The 20,594-nt window shown below is 51.9% G+C and overlaps 1 protein-coding gene across 2 annotated transcripts in view; it reads left to right on the top strand.

Annotated features, from left to right (window-relative positions):
- Pafah2 (platelet activating factor acetylhydrolase 2) overlaps positions 1-9,792 on the top strand; it is a 31,387-nt gene extending 21,595 nt beyond the window's left edge. For both annotated transcript variants that reach the window (XM_021643307.2, XM_060379332.1), the window contains 3 exons: positions 1,199-1,369; positions 3,698-3,852; positions 7,630-9,792. In XM_021643307.2, coding sequence (XP_021498982.1) covers positions 1,199-1,369; positions 3,698-3,852; positions 7,630-7,739 — 436 coding nt within the window. In that variant the 3' untranslated portion in view covers positions 7,740-9,792. The remainder of the gene's footprint in view (positions 1-1,198; positions 1,370-3,697; positions 3,853-7,629) is intronic.
- Positions 9,793-20,594: the final 10,802 nt, after the last annotated feature.

The raw sequence follows: 20,594 nt of genomic DNA, 5'->3' as shown, positions 1-20,594 counted from the left end.
CCTGTACACCAGAAGAGGGCATCAGATGCCTTTATAGATGGTTGTGAGCCACCATGTGGGGGCTAGGAACTGAACTCAGGACCTCTGGAAGAGTAGCCGGTGCTCTTAACTGCTGAGCCATCTCTCCAGACCCCACCAAATAATTTTAAGTAGAGGGCTGGAGAGACGGCTCAGAGGTTAAGAGCACTGGCTGCTCTTCCAAAGGACCTGAGTTCAGTTCCCAGCAACCACATGGTGGCTCACAACCATCTAAAATGAGATCTGGTGCCCTCTTCTGGCGTGCAGGCGTCCATATAGGCAGGACATTGTATACATACTAAATAAATAAATATTTAAAAAAAAAAAAGAATTTTAAGCAGAGAAAGAATCAACCTTAGATCTTTAAAAGCCCCCTGGCTGCTGTGAGATATGGCAGACCACCCTGAAGGCTGGGTGGATGTGGGCTGGGTCAGAGCAAAGCCAAGAGAGGATGAATTTGCACAAGGGTGGGGGTGTAGGAGGGGGAGCATGGATGGAGTCGGATGCATTCAAGTTGTCAGGCCACGGTGATATGTAAGAGCAAGGGGAGGGCAAGCAGGGGCCTTATGGGTGCACCTGTCATTACAGTGCAAGGCTGGCTGTCCCCTGCTGAAAGGGAGAAGATGGAGTGGGTGTGCCTCCGAGTCACAGTGCCACAGTTTTGCCCTTGGTACCAAGGAAGTTGGCAGGGTTCTCTGTCACCCAGGCTCCGCGTTCATATAGCATCTTGCGCATCAGAGCTCAGAGCTGTGGTTCTGATACTTTCAAAGTCTCTCGGTCCTGCCCCCCGCCTCCCACAATGTCCTGGGATGTATGGCCTTTCTCACTGATCTCTGCATCCAGAGGGCTTCGCCCACAGCAGTCACTCAGTGAGGATGAATGAACTGAGAGATGAAATGAAAGAGGTGACATTCTGCAGAACTGAGTGCATCACCTGAAGGTAGCTCCAGAGAAGGAAGTCCGCCCCTTGTTCTGAGGGAGGCTAAGTTCTAGAAGGCTCCCTGGGGACAGGTGAAGGGGATGCCTGTGTAGGATCATGATAAGAGAGTGAGGGTTCCAGCACCCAGTTGCTGGCTTTCTGAGTCATCCTCCCATTGGCAAGAAAGTCCCATCTGACCTCTGCTCCCTAGCTCTTCTTGCCTGAGTTTCTTAGTGATGCGCAGCGTCTGCCTTTTCCCAGGTGTGCTATAGCCCTGGATGCTTGGATGTTCCCTCTGGAACACGACGTCTACCCCAAGGCCCGGGGCCCTGTGTTCTTTATCAACGCTGAGAAATTCCAGACTGTGGAGAGCGTCAACTTGATGAAGAAGATATGTGCCCGGCATGAGCAGTCCAGGATTGTGACTGTCCTGTAAGTGTGCCCCCCTGGGACTACCCCAGGGTCCTGTTCCCTTTTTAATCATTTCTTCTAGGTTATCCAGAACTTTTTATATATTCACAGAACATCCGAGTATGGCCAGAATCCCTACATTGCAATCCTGTAGTGATTTAGATGTCTGCGGTCTCTGCTTGGCTCCACCTACCGAGATTTATTCCACAGTTCAGGTGGCTGCATGATAGAATGAATTTAGTACTTTCTGGAAAATGGCTGTATCAGGTCTGGGTGGAGTCCAGACATCTCTAGCCTCCTACAGGAATCTTACTTTTTTTTGAAGACTATGGACGTAGTAGGAGTTGACAGTTTGAGGGGATTTGTAGAATTTCCATGGATATCCTCTTCACCGAGGTTATCCTAGCCTAGGCCTTCTTCTAAAAGCCATTTATGCAAGCTGAGCCTGGTGTCGCATGCTTGTAATCCCAGCACGTAGGAAGCTGAGGCACGGGGATGGAAAGCTCAACCAGGGCATCAACATGATATCCAAACCAAATAAACCTCTTCCGTGCTGGCCAAGTAAACTGCATTTTCCTCACTTGCTCATGGCACTGTGGTTGCCATTCTTCGGGAACAACAGGCTTTCGCATCTTCAGGTGCTGGCCCTGTGGGAGGCAGGAGGAACTCAGGCAGGCCCGAGACCTCCCTGACCTGCCGCTGCCCTGCTCAGGCCAAACAGCACACACACACCAGTGTCTGGGAAAAGACAACTGGCTGCGTGTTCTGCACCCTGGAAATGAGCTAGGCGGCTGAATTCCTTGCCATGCCAAACCCCCGAGTGCCGGCTGGCTGCCATAGCGGCTTCCGTGGCTTCCTCTCTTGCTCACCGTGGCCTGGCCCTCTTCTTTCATTTTGACTTCATGTGTTGGAGGGACAGGACTGTGGGGATGTTTTCCCAGGCCAGTCAGACTCGGTCACGTAGAATCTGTAGGGAAGAGACAGGGCACACAAAGGAGACTTAACAATAGGCAGTCTGTTCTATAAAAGTTTTTTAAGAGCTGCATGCAGTGGCGTATACCTTTAATTCGAGTACTTGGGAGGCAGAGTCACATCTCTGTGAGTTCGAGGCCAGCCTGGTCTACGTAGTGAATTCCAGGACAGCCAGAGCCACATAGTGAGACCCTGCCTCAACCCCATTTTTTTCTGATGTAATTATTTTATTATATATATTATATTTTCCTGCGTATGTGTGTCTGGTGCCCCATGGAGGCCAGTGGAGGGTTTTGGATTCTTAAACCTGGAGTCACAGACTGTTGTGAGCCACTGTGTGGGTGCTGGGAACAGAACGTGGGTCTTCCGCAAGAACAAGGGCTTTGAAGCACTCAGCCATCTCTCCAGCCCCAGAAGAGTATTTTTTAAAACCCAGTTCTGAATACTCAAGCACCCATCATTCTACACACCTTTTTCATGCGCCCTTGCAAAACAGTTGTAGGCTGGCAGGACGGTCCAGCAGGTAGAGGCACCTGCCTGGAAGCCTGAATGTGGAATTCTGTCCCTGGGACCTGCGCAGTGGGAGGGGGACCGATTCCTGCCAGCTGTCCTCCGCCATCCAGATGTACCACACACACATGCACACACTCACACGAGTAAACGAGTAGATCTAATTTCTTTTAATCTTTTTTTTCTTACATGTTAGACAGGTATTTTACTATTTGGATTTCCATGCCACATTCATTTGAGTTATGAATAATTTAGCTCAGTAGGAATCCAGTGAGGATATCACGTGTGAATTAAATGTATTTAGGGGGCTGGGGGTCCTGGGTCAGTCTTCACTACCACCAGTGAATAAATGAATGGATGAATAGATGAGTGAATGAATGCTGCACTTACAGGCAAAGGATTTAATCCAAAACCCATTTTTCCATGTCCTCTCTGCTGTGATTATGTAACTAAAAGCAGGTGTTTCCTTCTCCCTGCTGACGCCATGGCGCAGTTCTGGCAGTGAGGTTAAATGTTTCATGGGCCTTCGGGTCACTGGAGAACAGCCGTGACATGGTGGGAGCAGTAGGTGACGGGACCCTCAGCTCTGCCTCCCAGCTCCCTCTAACAAGCCCAGTCTCCTTCTCTGCACTGTCCACCATGGTGACCTAGACATCAAGCCAGCTTTGCAGTACCTCAGTTCAGATCCTAGCGCTGTCCAGGGTCGCTCGTTCCCTCCTCAGAGTCTGTCACACAGGAAAATACTTCCCTGACAAGGCGGCTGGGAGAGTTGGGCGTGACACACAGGCAAGTGCTTTGCACACAGTAGGTATTTGATGTGTGAGCCTAACCTCCACCCCCCTGCGGGCTGTTTTTCTTTCTCTTCAGAGGCATCGTTCATCGGAGTCAAAGTGACTTTGCTTTCATGACAGGCGGCATGATCGCCAAGTTCTTTTCCAGTCACACGCGTGGGACGCTGAACCCTTATGAAGGTCAGGAGGTTATGGTGCGGGCCATGTTGGCCTTCCTGCAGAAGCACCTTGGTAAGGAGACACAGGGGCATTACAGAGCGCATGTGGGGTCCCCTGGGTCCTGTCGTGACAGGACCAGGACCCAGGGGATTCATGGCAAATGGAAGCCTGACTGAAGAAGCGATGCTTAGCAACACAGAAAAATCATTTCTGAAGGTTTGCCCCTCTAGGCCCTGACCTAGGAGGTGAATGACCTTGGCCTGATCTTCTAACCTTTCTGAGCCATGGCATCCTCACTGTGACGGTACAGTCACCTCTCTTTACTCCACCACCTCTGCCCCCAAACTTGTCGGTGCTGTGTGCGCTGTGGAGTCTTTATGCAAGTAACTGGGCAAAATTTAAGTTTCTAAAAAAAACCCAAATATGAGAAGATTGTGACCAGTATCATGAGTCACGGACCCGCTGAATGGCAAAGCCCCTCGAGGTCTCTGGTGTCGCCTCTACCCAGAGAAGTTGTCTTCTCTGATGGACCAGCAAGCCGACTCCTCCACTGGGAATTTGAATGCTTGAGGTGATTTTCTAGGGGCTAGTGAGATGGCCCCATGGGAAATGGTGCTCGTGGCCCATGCCTGATGATCTGAGTACAGTCCCTAGAACCCACAGAACAGGAGGAAGGAACTGACCGCACAGTTGTCCTCGCAGCCCACACACTCTGTGGCATGTGCACTTGGGAGCACACACACAATTGTCCTGTCAGCCCACACTCTCTGTGGCATGTGCACTTGGGAGCACACACACAATTGTCCTGTCAGCCCACACACTCTGTGGCATGTGCACTTGGGAGCACACACACAATTGTCCTGTCAGCCCACACTCTCTGTGGCATGTGCACTTGGGAGCACACACACAATTGTCCTGTCAGCCCACACTCTCTGTGGCATGTGCACTTGGGAGCACACACACAATTGTCCTGTCAGCCCACACTCTCTGTGGCATGTGCACACGAACATGCACACGCACACAAATACAGCAAAAAGGAGTTGATGGTCTCGTTACTTTTTTGGCCATGAAGACTAAAATTTTAATTTACCTCAAAAAAACAAGTGAAAATATGCTTCTGAGGTATTCCTGGTCCCCGTGGGCAGCACAGTCAAAGGGGCAGAGGTCACTGCAGGATGGGTGGCTTCCTGTTTCCTTCCTGTTCCTCAGCTTCTTTCTTTCTGTGCTCTTTTACTCAGAAGCATCGGTTTGTTCAGCCTTTGCTTCCTCAGAACTTGGCTTAGCTTTTGCCGCCGGTGGCTGGTTCACTGTCCTTGCGGGCTCATACCTGCCTCTTCCGCTCCACTGTCACAGCTGTATTTGGGGAGTAAGCCATGGGGGGTAACTTTATTGTACTTAGGTATTTGTTATGATTCTTTCTTAACACCAGATTCCCAAGAGAGATGCTTGTGTCAGCTCATCTTCGCCCACCAAAACACACTGTTGGTCACTGTCCAGCCGCAGCCTGGAGCTTTCGTGATCACGTGGCCTTTCAATGCAGTCAGCGTGGAGGTGGGGGGACCATGACCCTCATGCAGCTGACCCCGAACCAGTCACTTTCATCAGAAGGCAGCCAGGCTTGCCTGGGAGAAACTTCGAACTCTAACCTCACGCGCGCGCACACACACACACACACACACACACACACACACACACACACACACGTACCCCCCCACCTCCCTCCCCGCCACGCACATACACAGTTGCTCTGGTTATCACAAGAGCTGACCAGAGATGCCTGAGATGCACATGGCAGCTCTTTTGTGGTCCCCTCTCATGTCCTCTGTTGATTAAGCTAATGTCCATGGGGCCTGCAGCAGTCCCTTGTTCAAGGCCCCGTAGGTTCCATTATCCCCTTCCTTTGGGTGTACTCTATCAGGGCTTCCTTCGGTTTTTCAAGACAGTGTTGCTCTGTTGTCCTGGAACTCTGAGGTCCTCCTGCCTCTGCCTCCTGAGTGCTGAGTGCTGGGATTAAAGGTGTGCACCCCCGCCCTGCTGTGTCAGGGCTTCTTCTAAAGAGAGTCCTGCTGGGAGAGGCGCTGCCCAGACATGTGCTGTGTTCCAGTCAGGGCTCTGGACAACCTGGTTCATTCACATTTCCCACAACGTGTGCAACCCATTTGGTTGGGATTGTGCTCATGTTTAAAATATGCCTGTCCTACTAAGAACGCATTGGTACTTTGAGCCAAATTTGCATGTCTGTTTATATCTGCTCATTTCACCGTGCAAATCATGAGCAAAGAGCTGTTCTGTAGAGGCCTGCCAGGGTTTACAGAGACGTGTGTCCTCTCCTGATAGGAGGGGGCAGACCCAACTCCCAAGACTTGAGTGCTTCCTGCTCCCTGGTCCTGAGCCCACACCTCCTGTTTCCCCTGGGCACACGTCACTGTAGGAGTCCGAGGTTAAAGATGGTGGGAGCTGCCGGGGTGGTGACACTTCCTTAGTCCCAGCACCCAGAAGGCAGAAGCAGGTAGACCTTGGTGAATTTGAGGCGTCCAGTCTCGAGGCAGGGAGCCCACAGTGCTCCCTTTTAGAGACAGTCAAGGGGAGAGACAGCAGAGGAGGAGGTGGAAGGCAGGAGTCATGGCCGGAGGAATCTCGCTGGTGATTCGGTCTCATGCTGAGGGCGCTGATGCCGTCAATACTTGCCGCTCTCGGCACTCTAGATGCACTATCTGTCATGTCTAATTCTGAAGATGGCCCTTTCCGGTCGTTCTTTTATTTATTACTCATTTTCTCACATGAATACCTTAAAGCGTAGAGAATCTCTGGAACCTGCAGTTTGTGAAGGCTATCTGGTGATGGTGTTATGCAATGGCAGCCTGCAGCCTGGCTCTCACGCTCTACAGCCGTGTCCCGTCATTGCTGTGCTGAGGTGTTGTCATGTCTTTGATCGTGGGCATACAGTGGCTGCCTAGGAGGACCCAGGGGACTAGAGGGAAGGGGAGAACAGCCTGGGAAGAGGATGCCCAGACAAGGCAGTTCTGGCTTTGGTCTTGTTTGGTGAAGAGAGGCCACGGGGAGGGAAGGGACAGTAGTTTGGAGAAACTATTCCCACAAATCCAGAGCTCAGGACGGGGAGCCGTTGAAGGGGGGGAAGGTGGAGAAGTGGGCAGAAGTCGGAAACAGTGGTCTCTGGGTTTGCTGAAGGTCTTGGGATCTGCCTCCTCCGGCTGTGAGGAGCCTGCGGTAGGTTAGAGGCAGGAGAACAGTATGGTTGGACAGGCTTGTGGTCTAGCTGCGTGGAGAGGGTGGGCAGGATGGAGAATTGAGAGCCAAGAGTGTGGGTAACGTGGAGGCTCTCGTGGTAGCCCAGGTGAGCAGAGAGAGAACAGCCTGAGTGAGGGTGCCATATCTTCATCAGCTAGCTTTACAGTAAAAGGACGCTCTTAGGGGCTGGAGAGATGGCTCAGGGGTTAAGAACGCTGGCTGCTCTTCCAGAAGGGGACCTGGGTTCAATTCTCAGCACCCACATGCAGCTCACATCTGTCTGTAACTTCATTTCCAGGGCATGTGACACACAGATTTACATGCAGGCAAAACACGAATGTATATGAAATTTAAAAATAAATAAATCATTAAAAAGCAAAAGAAAGGAAGCTTTTAGGTGACTCTGCAGTGCCTTGTCACACGGGGAACTAAAACGGGCCAGAGGTGGCTCAACAGCGCCTCTCAGCTCCTACCTAACGCCTCCCAGTGCTAAGTGCCACCCTCCCAGTAAGATCCCTGCTTCCTTCTGCTGACTACTCAGGACTGCTCTTCCACCTCTCCTCTCCTTCCTAACCCTCCTTCCTGTTTGTGCCCATGCAGACCTGAAGGAGGACTACGATCAGTGGAGCAGCTTCATCGACGGCATCGGGCCCCGGCTCATCCAGGGGTCCCCACAATACCTATCTCTAGGCACGGCTGGCCGTTTGTAAGTCGTTTGAGCAGAGGTTTCCACTCAGGAACTGCCCCAGGGTACTTGTAGCCTGTCGGCAGGATCCTTTTTTCACACACCGAGAAGACGTAATCAGACAGCTGATTGGGCAACTGGGCACTCGGACTCGCTGATCTTAAACCCACCTCAGAACAGAATACACATCACCGGCTGATTGGGAAGTTGATTTTTTTTTTTTTTAAGTCAAGGGCTCATATCCCAGACTGGCTTTGAACTTACTTTAGAGTGAGGATGACCCTCCTTCTGAATGACGAAACACTGCCACTCTGCCTGGTTTCCTTCAGTGCTGGGGATTTGACGTGAGTGGTTATGCCTGACTTAATGGCTGTGATGTGCTTGTGTGCAGAGGACCCGGTCCCAGTGACAGTCCCGGGACCTGTTTGTTTTAAATAAGAGCAGCGTGTGCCTGCTCAGCTGAGCTCTCGCTAGCCACGGACCGTTTCTGCTGTTCTGGCCACACAGTTACTGTGTGGAATCCATAGCGATAGGAGCCATTGGCGCTGTGCCACGGCAGCCCCACGCCCAGTGAGCTTGGTGTCCGGGTGCTCATCTCAAGGAAACCGCACTGGAGCCGGGGTAGCCACCCTGGGCTGACCTCACAGTGTTTGCCTTGAAGGTTAGGCCGCCACTGTTGTGTCCGAGCCGCAGCCCCTGCTCTTGGCACGCTGACTTTCTGACGCTGGGCCAAGAGAAGAAGCTGCAGGGGGAGACTGGCTGAGCCCCAGGCCGAGCCCCGTGGAGCCCGCTTGTGCAGACTGGGCGAGCCCACTCTCTTCACCGAGGGCAATAGTTGCCTCGTGATGCCAAAGGCCAGAGGGAAACCTTAGGGCTTTCCATCCCTGCCTGGCACTCTCCACGTGCCGTCTCTCCCCAGGGAAACACTGGGGAACTGGTCTCCCACTTACTTTTAAGTCTTGCTCTATGCAAAACAGCCGTGGGCACCTCGTACTGTTATTCGTAGGAGCCCCGGGTGTGGCAAACAGTATTGTCCTTAGAACACAGCCACAGCCCAGTCGCTTGGAAGCTCAGAAGCTCGGCGTCTTTGAGGTTTCACGGGTATGTCTTGTCAGGAAGCATCCTGAATAGGTTGAGGTGGGTGGTGGGATACTAATGCGGCCGAGGCGCCACTTGCACAGGCCACCGAGGGCACTGGGTCAGCCAGCTCAACTCTGGAATGTTCTAGGGAGCTCCAGATCTCTGTCTGAGGTCAGCATGGTCTTGCCTCTTAGCCCTCATGCCATGAGCCACCAGCTTGCTCCAAACCTGGGTGCTGCAGCCGTCGTTTTTGTTTTGTGTTTTCGAGGCCATCGTCCGCAGTTTAAGTCAAGAAATAGTCCTACTCTCATGTTTGTCTGGTGGTGTGTTGTCCTACCCTGTCTATTTGGTCTGCGTTAGAGCAGGTCGGGGAACCATCTGGGAGTGAATTTTCTTCCTGTTTCCCTTTGTTCACTGATCAAGTGTGCCCACATGGAAAACCCTTGTAAAGAAAGGAAGTCTCCCTGAGTTCCAAGCTCTACGGGAAGGCCTGTCTAGGACCGTATCTCTACCATACAAGACACATCACCCGAGTCCAGCGAGGGAACGCTGGAGGGGCAAGTCCAGAACAGAAATGCATCTCTGCACAGTAGGCCAAGGTCAGCAGAGAGAGACATGCAGGCATCAGGAGGCTCCTCAGAGTCATGGCTCTGCGGCCACACAGCTGGGCCTTGAGTTCTGGCTCCACCGTGTAAATCAGAGCATGCTGTGTTATCTTCGCAACCTCCATCTCTGAATGTGTAAAGTGAGGGCCGTCCTTCTGAACAGTTGGGATAATGAGCGAGAGGATGTGTTATTAGACGCGGTTATGGGTTATTAGATGTGCGTTTCCTGTTTCCCACACGTGCGCTTTCTAATTCTTCGTGTGTTAAATGTCTCATGGTAAGAATGGCCCATATGATCTTCATCCTTCAAGATTTGTTGACGTGATCGTCAGCCCACTTGAAGTCGACACTGTCACTGTTGACTGTACTATTAAAAAGCCTGTCTATTCCGAAGTCGCTGGCTGGTGTTCTTCCGTAGTCCGCAGAATGTCTCTCCCAGAGAGCACAGACTGGTCTAGAATGGACGCTCTAGCCCCCAAATGGGTCCAGAGTCCAGTTCCCCAGTGCCCACAGGACTCTCCCAAAGAGGATGCCACCTTGGGCTGGTCCTGGGAGCCATAGCACCTGTGACCTCACTTCTGAGACCCAAAAATAATACAGGTGCAAAGCTGTGAGGAGACCTAGGACCTCTTGACAGAGGACCCTGTCCATCCATTGTGCTAATGGCCCACGTGTCCAGCAGCAGCACACCAGGGGACTCTTCTGTAGACCTATCCCATAAGCCAGAAACCATTGCCTCTCTGAAATGGTTGTCTGTGTAAAACATACACATTCTGGGCGAGGTGGCACGCCTGTAATCCCACCACTCTGGGAGGCAGAGGCAGGCAGATCTCTGAGTTTGAGGCCAGCCTGACTACAAAGTGAGTCCAGGACTAAAAGAGAGAAACCAAGTCTACACAGAAAAACCCTGTCAAAAACAAACAAACAAACAAACAAATATGTACATACATACATATCTCGGGGGCTAGAGAGATGGCTCAGAGGCTCACAACAATACCTCTTCTGGTATTCAGTTATGCATGCAGATAGCGCACTCATAATAATAAATAAATCAATAGATCTCATTCTGGTGGAGTGCCTGCCAGAGTGCAGCCCTGGCCTCAAGCTCCATGAAGAGAGACACTCTCCCATTGTTTTGTGCTCTGGTTTCTTGGTTCTTACACCAGAAATCAAAGTTCACAGCACGGTTGGAACCCTGCAGGCCTCTCACCCAGTAGCTTACACTAGTGGATTGATTTGGGTTTTAATTGCACACCTAATCATCCAAACACAGGCCCAAGTTCTAAAACATCAGCAGGTGGGCGGGAAAGATAGTTCTGTAGTTAAGAGAACCCACCGCTCTTACAGAGGACCAGGGTCCAGTTCCCAGCATCCATATGATGACCCGCAATGGCCTGTAGCCCCAGTTCTGGGTGAGTCTGAAGCCCTCTTCTGACCTCTGAGGGTCCCTCCATGCACATGTGCACAAAAACTCAAGGAACCACGCATACATTAGAATAAATAAATAAATCTTTAAATGTCAAATGGAAGAAAGTCTGCAGAGGCTGGCTAATTTTTGTCTGTGGATTTTGAGGCTGGGGTCAGTGGGTCAAGTCCCCTGTGTCCTTGGGAGAAAGGCCCCACCCTGAGAGTGACCAACGAGTCAGCTCTGCATGCTCTCCTTCACTTCTACCCCCTATAACTACAAAGCCCCGTGTTTCCTGGAAACGGTGGGTCTAACAGCAACCAGTCCTCTCCATTTGCCTTAAGTCTACGCGACTCACTCACGCCCCCACTCCTGTTTACAGGGCCCTGCGTTCTGTGGCCAGGTCCGTCATAAGCACGGTCCTCGTGCCAAAACCCCAGCCTGGCAAGGTGGACTGTCTAGTGGCAAGAACAAATCAGTCGGTTGGAGCCCTGAGTTTTTGGGTTTTTTTCTAGATTTTGTTAGTGCGTGCTAATTATGCATGGCGATAGATTGCATCGTGAGATTTTCTTTTGTGGTTTTTATTTTTTCTTTTGATAATTTTTCCGGAATGTTATTAGTACTATTGTTGTTACTGTGTATGTGTGTTTCGTGTTTGGAAGTCCCACGTGCATGCAGGATTTAACAGAGGCCAGAAGAGGGCGTCTGGTCCTCTGGAACTGAAGTTACAGAGAGTTGCAAGCCACCACGTGGGTGCTGGGAGCCGAACCCGGGTCCTCTGCAAGAGCAGTCTATGCTCTGACCGCTGAGCCCTTGTTCCAGCCTCCTCGTTATGATGTTTTCACATATAGGTAAAATATATTTTTATCCGTGACCCCCACCAGCCCCTCCCTCCCTTTGATAGCTCTTCCATGGCACGTATATGTGCAAGCGTGTGTGTGTGTGTGTGTGTGTGTGTGTGTGTTCAAGCACACTTGTTGTGCGTGTGTGTCCTGTCTCAGTGACTTCACGGAGGATTCTTTACAGAAGCATGGATAAGGATGAGGCATTCCCAAGAGCGTGGACACCCCACCGGTGGCCACACCACTAAAGAAGATGTCTCTCCTTAGCCTTCTGTGGGCACAGGGTTTCGTGAGCCTCTCCTGAGATCCCTTGGTTCTTGCCCAGTCCGTTGTCTCCCTCTCTCACTGTGCGACCTCATGTTGCTCTGTAGACTCCAGCCTTCCTCCCTGTGAACCAGGATGTAGGGTGGCAGCGGTTGAGCTGGCTGGTGTCTGAGGCCCCTTCAGCTCTGCCTGCCACTCCTGACAGTTTACAAGGTGCCCATAGAATCGTACCTTATTTCGTCTGCTCTGTCCCGGCCTCTGTGCACTCTTCCCGTGTCTTTCCATTCCCTAGCCCTCCCTCCCGGTGCTTTGCTGACTCTCACGGCCTCCCAGCCCCCTTCAGGTGCACCTCGACACCCCTGATACTCCTGGAACTTCAGGCTGGTCTGCCCCTCCCAGCCAGCCTACCTCTTCAATGAAGTGTCCTGATTGCATTCAGTCAACATTTGATCTCCGGGCCTCGTGCTCCCGGGAGAGTAGTGGTCTGTGCCACAGTGAATGTTCTACTTCATTACATGATTCCAGGGCCCATCTGTTGGACGGGGAATAACACCCCCTGCTAACTGACAGAGGCAGCAGGGACCCTGCCCTCTGGCCTCTATCTGCTCCTCCTTCCCTACCCAGACTGTGACCAGCTGGTGTTGGCCCAAGCTCTCTGATGTCTCCGGCAGCTGCCCCTGTTCCCCTTTTTTTGCTTTTCCCCAGATCCCAGCTGAGGAGCCAGGGCAGAGCCAGCGGCCAGCCATCCAGCCAAGGGCAGCTTCAGAGAACTTTGGGAAGCCACAGGCAAGAAGCATTTGGGAGTGAGGAGGAGGGCAGAGCTGAGCACAAATCATGCCAGCCTGGAAAACGAGGGAAAGCAGTTTGCCAGCTCCTCTCTCCCATCTTGCTCTCGTCTAAAAAAAGCTGCTTAGAAACACGGCTCTCCTCGAGCTGTGAAGCCAGATGGGCCCGAGACGCGCAGCCTGCCCAGTGTGCATGGGTAATTATTCATCTTCACAGAATCACGCCCAAGACTGGATTCAGACACAGGCACTTTCTTTTGCTGTTTGATCTAGAGCCAGTGGGGCCTCCTGGGCTTTTGTTTCCCTTTCAGCAAAGTAGGGTCACTCGTGGGGGCCTTGCCCACCTCGGGTGTTTTTTGCTGGGACTGGATGGCTAAGGTAAAATGGAATGACCCTTGTTGTCTACAAAGTGCTATCCAGGAAGACAAGTGTTGCTGCTACCCATCAGGTGTGCCGAATTTTGCATTTGCTGGGTGAGCTAGCTACTACTTAGCAGTAAGCACTTCACTTCTGTGTTGGGTACTGTGCTGAGTGCTTTCTGCACACTGTACCATTTAATCCGAACCTCATTTCTAGAAGGCAGCGCATTTATTCCCATTGTTTGGACCAAGAAGGTGAGCCTTGGAAGATTTACTGGACCAGCCAAGACACCAGCATCTAGGTGATGGGAACAGGATTTGAACCTAAAATGTGGGCTCCAAAGCCAGTGCTTTAGCCCCTTACCAAAGCCACTCCACAAAAAGAAAGAGGGTCTCAGGCTGGGTCAGGAAAGTACTTACTCTGCAAGTGTGGGGACCCAAGTTTGGCTCCCCAGCATCCATGGCAAAGCCAAGTACAGGAGTACAGGTCTGCAACCCCAGGGCTGAGGCCGAGAAGGCAGGTCCCAGGCTCACTGGCCAGCCAGTCTAGCCAGTGTGTGAGCTTATGGGTTCAAGCAGAGATGCTGTCTCAGAGACTAAGGTGGAGCTCAAGAGGGGAAGAGACCCTGTGTCGACCCTCTGGCTCACTCATGTATACACAGACATACATATGCCACACGCATAGATAAACAGACAAAGAAAGAAAAACCATTTCTGTACCAGCTCCCCTGTCAGCTGAAATAACCCCCACTCTCTTCCCCAGCTAAGTGCATTGCCTAGTCTGTTCATACAAAGAGCTGCTTCTGTTGAAAACACCACTAGGTCCAAGCAGTAACACGTGTACTTTGAGTAGCAATAAAAGACAGGCTTCATCCATCTGTCTGTCACCCATCCATCCATCCATCCATCCATCCTTCGGATATAAAAGGAGCGTCTCCGTAATCCACGGAGCCATTAGCCGAGAGAAACACACTTAGATTCTCTTAGAAGTCAGTGAACCCCCAATTCTGATGAGTATGTTGCATGTGTACATCAGACTCTCTTGGGGACTGTAGATGGAGATGCCTAGGATCTGCTCAGGGTTCTGGAGATGCTGGTCCCCAGGGGATCGAGGAGGGGGCCCAGATGGATGGGATATGATGGGAAGTCGCACAGACACTCAGCGGAGGTCAAGACACCCGCCACACAGGGACTTAGGCAGATTGGCCTGATTTTAGGGAATAAGAGTAAGTCCTGGAACTCAGAACCTCGACATTTTAGAAGAAAAATTGGCTGGTTTAGTCCGTGAAGAAACCAGAGTTCACAGATACTTGGCAGATAGCAGGCAGATCGGGTTAAAATCTCCGGTTGAGTACGCACAGCTCGGTTGGTAGAGCACTTGACTAGTGTCAACAAGCCCTCGGGGTCTGTGGAAACGAACAGCCCTAGATCTTCCAGCTACACACACACTCTAGAGACACTCATCACTGCCCAGGTTTTGTTCTCAGACTCCTCCCCCCAATTCACAGTACAGTTGTACCTTGGAGCCTTTGTGTAAGGAAGACGCCTAGCCTAGAAGGCCTCGAGGGTTGACACTGGTGCCTGCGCTGTGGCTGGCCCTGGGCTCACAGAACCGAATCTAAAGGCAAGGAGGAAAAGTGACTAGGCAGGCCTGCTGTGGTGAGTGCTGTCACGGGGGACCCACACCCCTCAAAAGTGGTCCAGGTGACCGGTTTCAGCTTAGCAGAGGAGAGCGAAAGGCTGAAAAAGCGTCAGGTACCTGAGCTTGAGGGGCAAGCCTTCTGGTGCGCACCTGGGATCCTAGCACGAAGGAGGGGGAGGCAGGAGGATCAGTTCAAGGTGCTTCTTGGCTGTGGTAATGGTTTGCACTCACTATGCCCTTAGCCAGGTCTGGAATCGTGGGAGACAAGGCTCTCTGCACCCCTGTGAGAAATGATCTAGGTTAGGGTAGGCCCTGGGTGCACCGGGAGGAGAATCACCTTTACTACACTGATTGGAATGGGTAGACTCTCCGCTGTGGGCAGTGCCGTTCCCTGGCTGGGATCCTGGCCACTCTGAGTCTGGAAAGGGAGCCCAGAATCAGTCTGGCCAGAATCCCTCCCTGGCGTCCTGACTGTGGACGCTCCGTGACCATTTGCTTCAAGCTCCTGCTGCCTTGATTTCCCCCCCCCGCCTTGACTTGCGAGCCAAAGCAAACCCCTTTACGTTGCTTTTGTTGGGTAGTGTAGCACAGACCCAGAAAAGGAAACTAAGACAGTTACGTAGTAAGTTCAAGGCCAGCCTCGGCTCCAGGAATCCTGTCCCCAGAACAAAATGAGTGTGAGCTACTGGAGTGTACTTGGTATTTTCATTGGTTTCCTGTCGTGGATGTAAACATGTTTTTGTTTCAATCCCACGTGTGGGATATGGGGCTGATTCAGATTGTTCACGACAGCAAACTATTTGCTTTGTGTGGCCTCCGAGCTCTTTGCCAGCTGCAGATAGTTTAAATCTGAGGACTCTGGAGAGAACAAATGCCAGAGCCCAGAGAGTGGAGCAAGGAGGAAGAACAAGGCTGTTCCTGCTTCCCCTGAAGCTCCTGGTTGCTGTTGTGAGACAAGAAGATGAAGATCTCCTGAAACAAGGATCGGACTGGCTCCCAGGAACCCAATGACCCTAACCAGCAGGAAACAGCTAAGAAAGAGAAAGAACTGCTCCCCGTCTCCCCCTAACCCTGACTCTCTCCTACCTGGTGTTGGGGTGTTGGGAGGGATTGGGGTGGAGAAGGGAGAAGATATAAGAAACATAAATAAAATTTTTTTTTTTTAATATGCCAACAATTATCTATCACTGTAACCAGTTGTGCCAGGATTTAAGTGTTCCTTCGCACTTTCGATGGCTCAGGGATTCTGGAGTGTCACAGAGGGATTGTTCTAGCTGATCATCTCCCATGAGGCTGAGCCAAGGGCCTTCCTGTCACTGTCATTACAAGGCCTACATGTCTTAGAACGTGGAGTGTCCAGACTTAGCTTCTGGCATCTCCCAAAGTAAGTGATCAAAGAGAGAAAAGGGTGCTAGAGAGAGAGAGAGAGAGAGAGTGAGAGAGAGAGAGAGAAAGAGAGGATCCAAGAGGATAAAATGCAAGCCACTGAGCCGGAGAATGCCATGCTGGTACAGGTGCCCAAAGAGGCCAGAAACAGGCATTGGATTCCCTGGAGCTGGTGCAAGTGACATGGAATCACTCAACATGGGAGCTCGGAACGGAACAGCCATCCTCCAGAACAGCAGTGCGTGCTCTTAACTGCTGAGCCAGCTCTCCAGCTGTTGAGCTTTTGTTTATTTTATTTTTTTGTATGGGGTGGTGGCTTGTGGAGGTCAGAGGACGAGGTTCCCGGGAGCTGGTTCTCTCTTCACCACGTGGGTCTCAGGGAGGACACTCAAGTGGTCCGTCTGGGCTGTAAATGCCACTATGATCATGGAGCATCACCCCCAACGCAAGCCACACTCATAGGCGTCCACTGCCATCCTCTCGTGGCACACGGCTGCAGAGATGGGTTCTACATGGTTCTGGCGTTGTAGCCAGGGCCTTCCCCACAGGCCAGTGTCTTCACTGCCACTGAGGATCTGGATCTGGATACCAGGAAGAGAAGGGGGGAGGGAGAGAGGAAGGGTAGATGATTAGATGGTGCCTGCGGAAAGATGCCTGATGCTTTCTCACTCCCTCTTGCTTCCTCTTTGAGATAGGGTTCCTCACCAGCCTGAGACTCCACAGGTAGGCTAGTCTGACTGGCCAGTGAGCCCAGGGATCCCCGGGTCTCCAGCAACCTAGAGCCAGGATTATAAGATGTGATCTCTTAGGGTCTTGCTCCTGCCTTGCCTGCCTCTTGATGCCCTCTTTCTGCCTTGCCACGATGGTCTTTCATGCCTCTGGTCCGTAAGCCAAAATAACCCCCTTTCCCTTAAGTTGTATACGGTGTTTGGTGGCAGCAACAGAAAAGTAACTAAGAGGCATGGAGTTACTATGTGGCCCTGGTGGGTCCGGGACGCACGCGCTCAGAGCGCCTGCAACAGCTTTCGCAGAGCATGGTGCCGAGACTAAGGAGGGTGCGCCATGCCTGGCTGTTCATTTAATTTTATTGAGGAAATGTTTTGTGTGTGTATGCAGGTACATATGTTTTTAAGGATTTTTAAAATGTAAGCAGTGGGGTAGGTGTGTGTGTCTGTGTGTGTTTGTGTGTGTGTGTCTATGTGTATGTATGTACGTGTATAGAAGCCAGAGGACACTGTCAAGTTGGCTTTGGGTTTTAGCTGGATCTCTCACTGGCCTAGAACTAGTCAAGTGGGCGAGGCTGGATGGCAGTGAGTCCCAGGGCTGCCTGTCTCCACCTCCTCAGCACTGGGATTAAAAAATCTGCCACCACACCTAGCCTTGTTTCTTGCATGGTTTCTGGGGAGCAAACCCAGGTCCCCGTGCTGAAAGAGCAAGCTATCTCACCAGCCCAGGCTGTCGATCTCCCAACCCAATTTTTGGGACAGGGTCTGCATCTCATAGCCCAGGCTAGCCTTAGTTACTATGTCACTGAGGCTGGCCTCTCCTGTTCCTCTTGCCCACACCCCCCACCAACCATGATTACAAACGTCTACCCGCTAGCATCCTATACATTTCTTTGTATACATTGGTTGGATTCCCTGCCCCACCCCACCCCTGACCTCTCGATTTTCTGGATGTGGACATTGCAGGTTAGAGAACTGAAACGACTTGCCGAGGACCACACTGCTTTTCATTCGTTTTCTTCGACAGCCAGGACTAGAGCCAGCAGATCCCTGGCCACCCTGAGCCTCGGACTGGCGCTCTGGCCCTGCCACCCGGCTGTCTATCTCCCGGAGACCTGGCCCTTCCTGTCTTCCCTCTGGGCTGAAGGGTCCGGATCTCCCACTTCTATCCCGACATGACTCCTCACCCTTTCATCATCCTGAAGTCCCTCATCAATTCAGCCTAATTGGTGTGCCTCTGCCCTCCCGTCTCCTGGGGAGGGGAAGCAGACAGTGACTAATGCTGTGGGGACCCAGCCTCATCTCCCGGCGCCTCTGGCTCTCTGTGGGCTGACGCTGTGTGCAGCCGAATGGGGACCTGCTGTGTCCTCTCTCCTACCTGGAATGCTGCCTGACTTCACCGAGTCAGTATGGTCAGCATAAAGGGAATACAGCGTTCACTCTCTAACCCCGGCCTGTTCTTAAGAAATAAAATAAAAAATGAATAATAATAATAAGGACTCCAGACCGGGGAGGTGCCTCAGAGGTTTAAGTGATTGCTGGATAGCTGTGGCGGCTGCCTGCCATTCCAGCCTCCGAAGGCAGAGACATGGGATTCCTTAATCTAGCTGGCTAGCAAGACTATCTCAGTGAGCTCTGGGTTTGATCAAGAAATCCTGCCTTGATGAAGAGCTATCAGGGGTAAGCCCTAGCACCGATCTCCAGCCTCCGCTTGTACTTGCGCACATATGAACCCACACACACATGCAAAAAGCATGCATGTGCATAGCACTCATGTACACATAAAAAATGAAAAAGGAGGAAATAAAAAGAAAAGATAATTAGAGGTTTAGCCCTGGAGGCTCATCAGCACAGCTGTGGACTAGAACCTAGCTACCCTGACTGGACCAGGGTAGTGCTAAGCAGAGGGCCACGGGGACAGGCAAGTGCTGGCAAGTGAATTAGGCGATGCTCACTTAATTACTGAAGTCACAGCACAAATGAGATAGCTGATGGAAAGCAGGGAACGTGAATGAACAGGGACTGTGGCCCAGGGCTCTGTGGTCAGCCCCGGATCCCCACTTTCTAGCTGTGAGAGTTTAGAAAACTTTCTTGAGACCTAATACTGAGCTGAGAGCCGAGGTCCAAGGTCACCCTTGGCTATACAGTGAGTCCATCATGGCAGGCAGGGCATGGTGGCTGGAGAGGCCGGGTTTTCAGCATGGCTCCTTCACCTGGGGGTGGACCTAGAAGCAGAGAGAGCTTGGGCCTGACCTGGTAGCAGATGAACCTGCAAAAGCCTGCCCCCAGGGATTCACCTCTGCCAGCGAGGCTCTCTGTCCAGAAGTTCCCACTTCCGCAGGCACCGAAGGCTGGCACCAAGTGGCTAGGAACCAAATGGCTAGGAACCAAATGCTCGAACACAGGAGGCTGTGGGGGACGTTTTACATACAAACCATAACAATGGATGAGGGGTTTGGTTAGCATGGAAGGGCAGCTGTGCAGGTTTCCCCTGGAGCGCACGGGTTCCCTTTCCAGAGCGGAAGGTGTGGCTGCCAACTGTGGGTACACAGATGGGCATGGACTGTCAGTAAGCGGCAGGGTTCCCTTTGGGATCCCCACATGTACAAAATCCAAGGAACAGGAGAGTGTGTTGGGAGCCTGTTAGTCACAACAAAATACGGATGTGATCTAGTCTGAGCAACAAGGGGATTTATTGGCGAGGGAAATCTGAAGTAGGGCTGTTGACGCTCCAGATGGAGGCGAGATGGTCGCCAGCAGCCCCAACCTCCCAGCCCCTTCTAGACCACAATCCTAGAGGAAGCCCTTGGCGTTGCTCTCTACCAAGGAACAGGTTGTTGGACCCCAGAGATGCTGCTTGGGTCATGTGTCTCCCTGACTGGCTAGGCCTCGGTCATTGCCTACCCCGCACACCTACCTGAAAGGCTACGTTGTGTTTGTGTGCCAGACCACAAGGGCAGGCAGGAGGACAGGGTGCATGGACCAGCCACCTGCATCCTCCCAAGGACTGTCCGGTGCTCCATTCCTAGGGTTTCCCTTCTGAGGCCTGGCCTCTTCACCTGGGAGCTTTCGTAAATCTCTCACTTCGTGTAGGAAAGCTTCTGGTGCCTTCAGCACCTTCTGTGCCCTTCCACAGTTTATAGCAGCCATTCAGTAGACCTGCCTGCCGGCGCACCATCGATTCACGTGAGGACATTAGTTTTGTCTTGTTTTCAAGACAGGGTTTCTCTGTGTAGCCTCGGCTGTCCAGCTCTGTAGGCCAGGCTGGTCTTGAACTCAGAGATCTGCCTGCCTCTGCTGGGATTAAAGGAATATGCCGCCATTGCCCAGCTGAGGACCTTTATTCTTAAGACCAGATACTTACACGTTATTTTAGATTTTATTTTTGTTATTTTTCCTTATGAGTCTGTGTGTGCAGGTGTGCATTCAGAGGCCTGAGAAGGGTGTCAGAGGCTCCTGCATTTGTAGGTAAAGGTGGTGGTGAGCCGTACAACATGGGTGCTGTCCTCAGTGAGAGCATCAAGCCCTCTCTCCAGGCTCCAGATGGTTGTTTTCTAATTTTTATCCTGAACTGATGCCTGTAAAGCGGACATCCCCACTTCCTCTCTGATTCTCAGCCTACCCTGGCTCCCAGCACTGGAAACTTGGAACAATCTACAGTGGAGAGGTGGCTAGGGGCCTGGTGACTGTCAGAGATGGGGAAGGTCAGCAGCAGTGGAGTGGCGGGCTGGGTGAGCATCAGAAAGCAAGCAAGAGCTGGGTAGGTCTTGCAGGAACAACCTGATTT

The sequence above is a fragment of the Meriones unguiculatus genome, chromosome 3 (genome assembly GCF_030254825.1).
Source record: "Meriones unguiculatus strain TT.TT164.6M chromosome 3, Bangor_MerUng_6.1, whole genome shotgun sequence".
Lineage (NCBI taxonomy): Eukaryota > Metazoa > Chordata > Mammalia > Rodentia > Muridae > Meriones > Meriones unguiculatus.
This window is presented reverse-complemented; position numbering and strand designations above follow the sequence as displayed.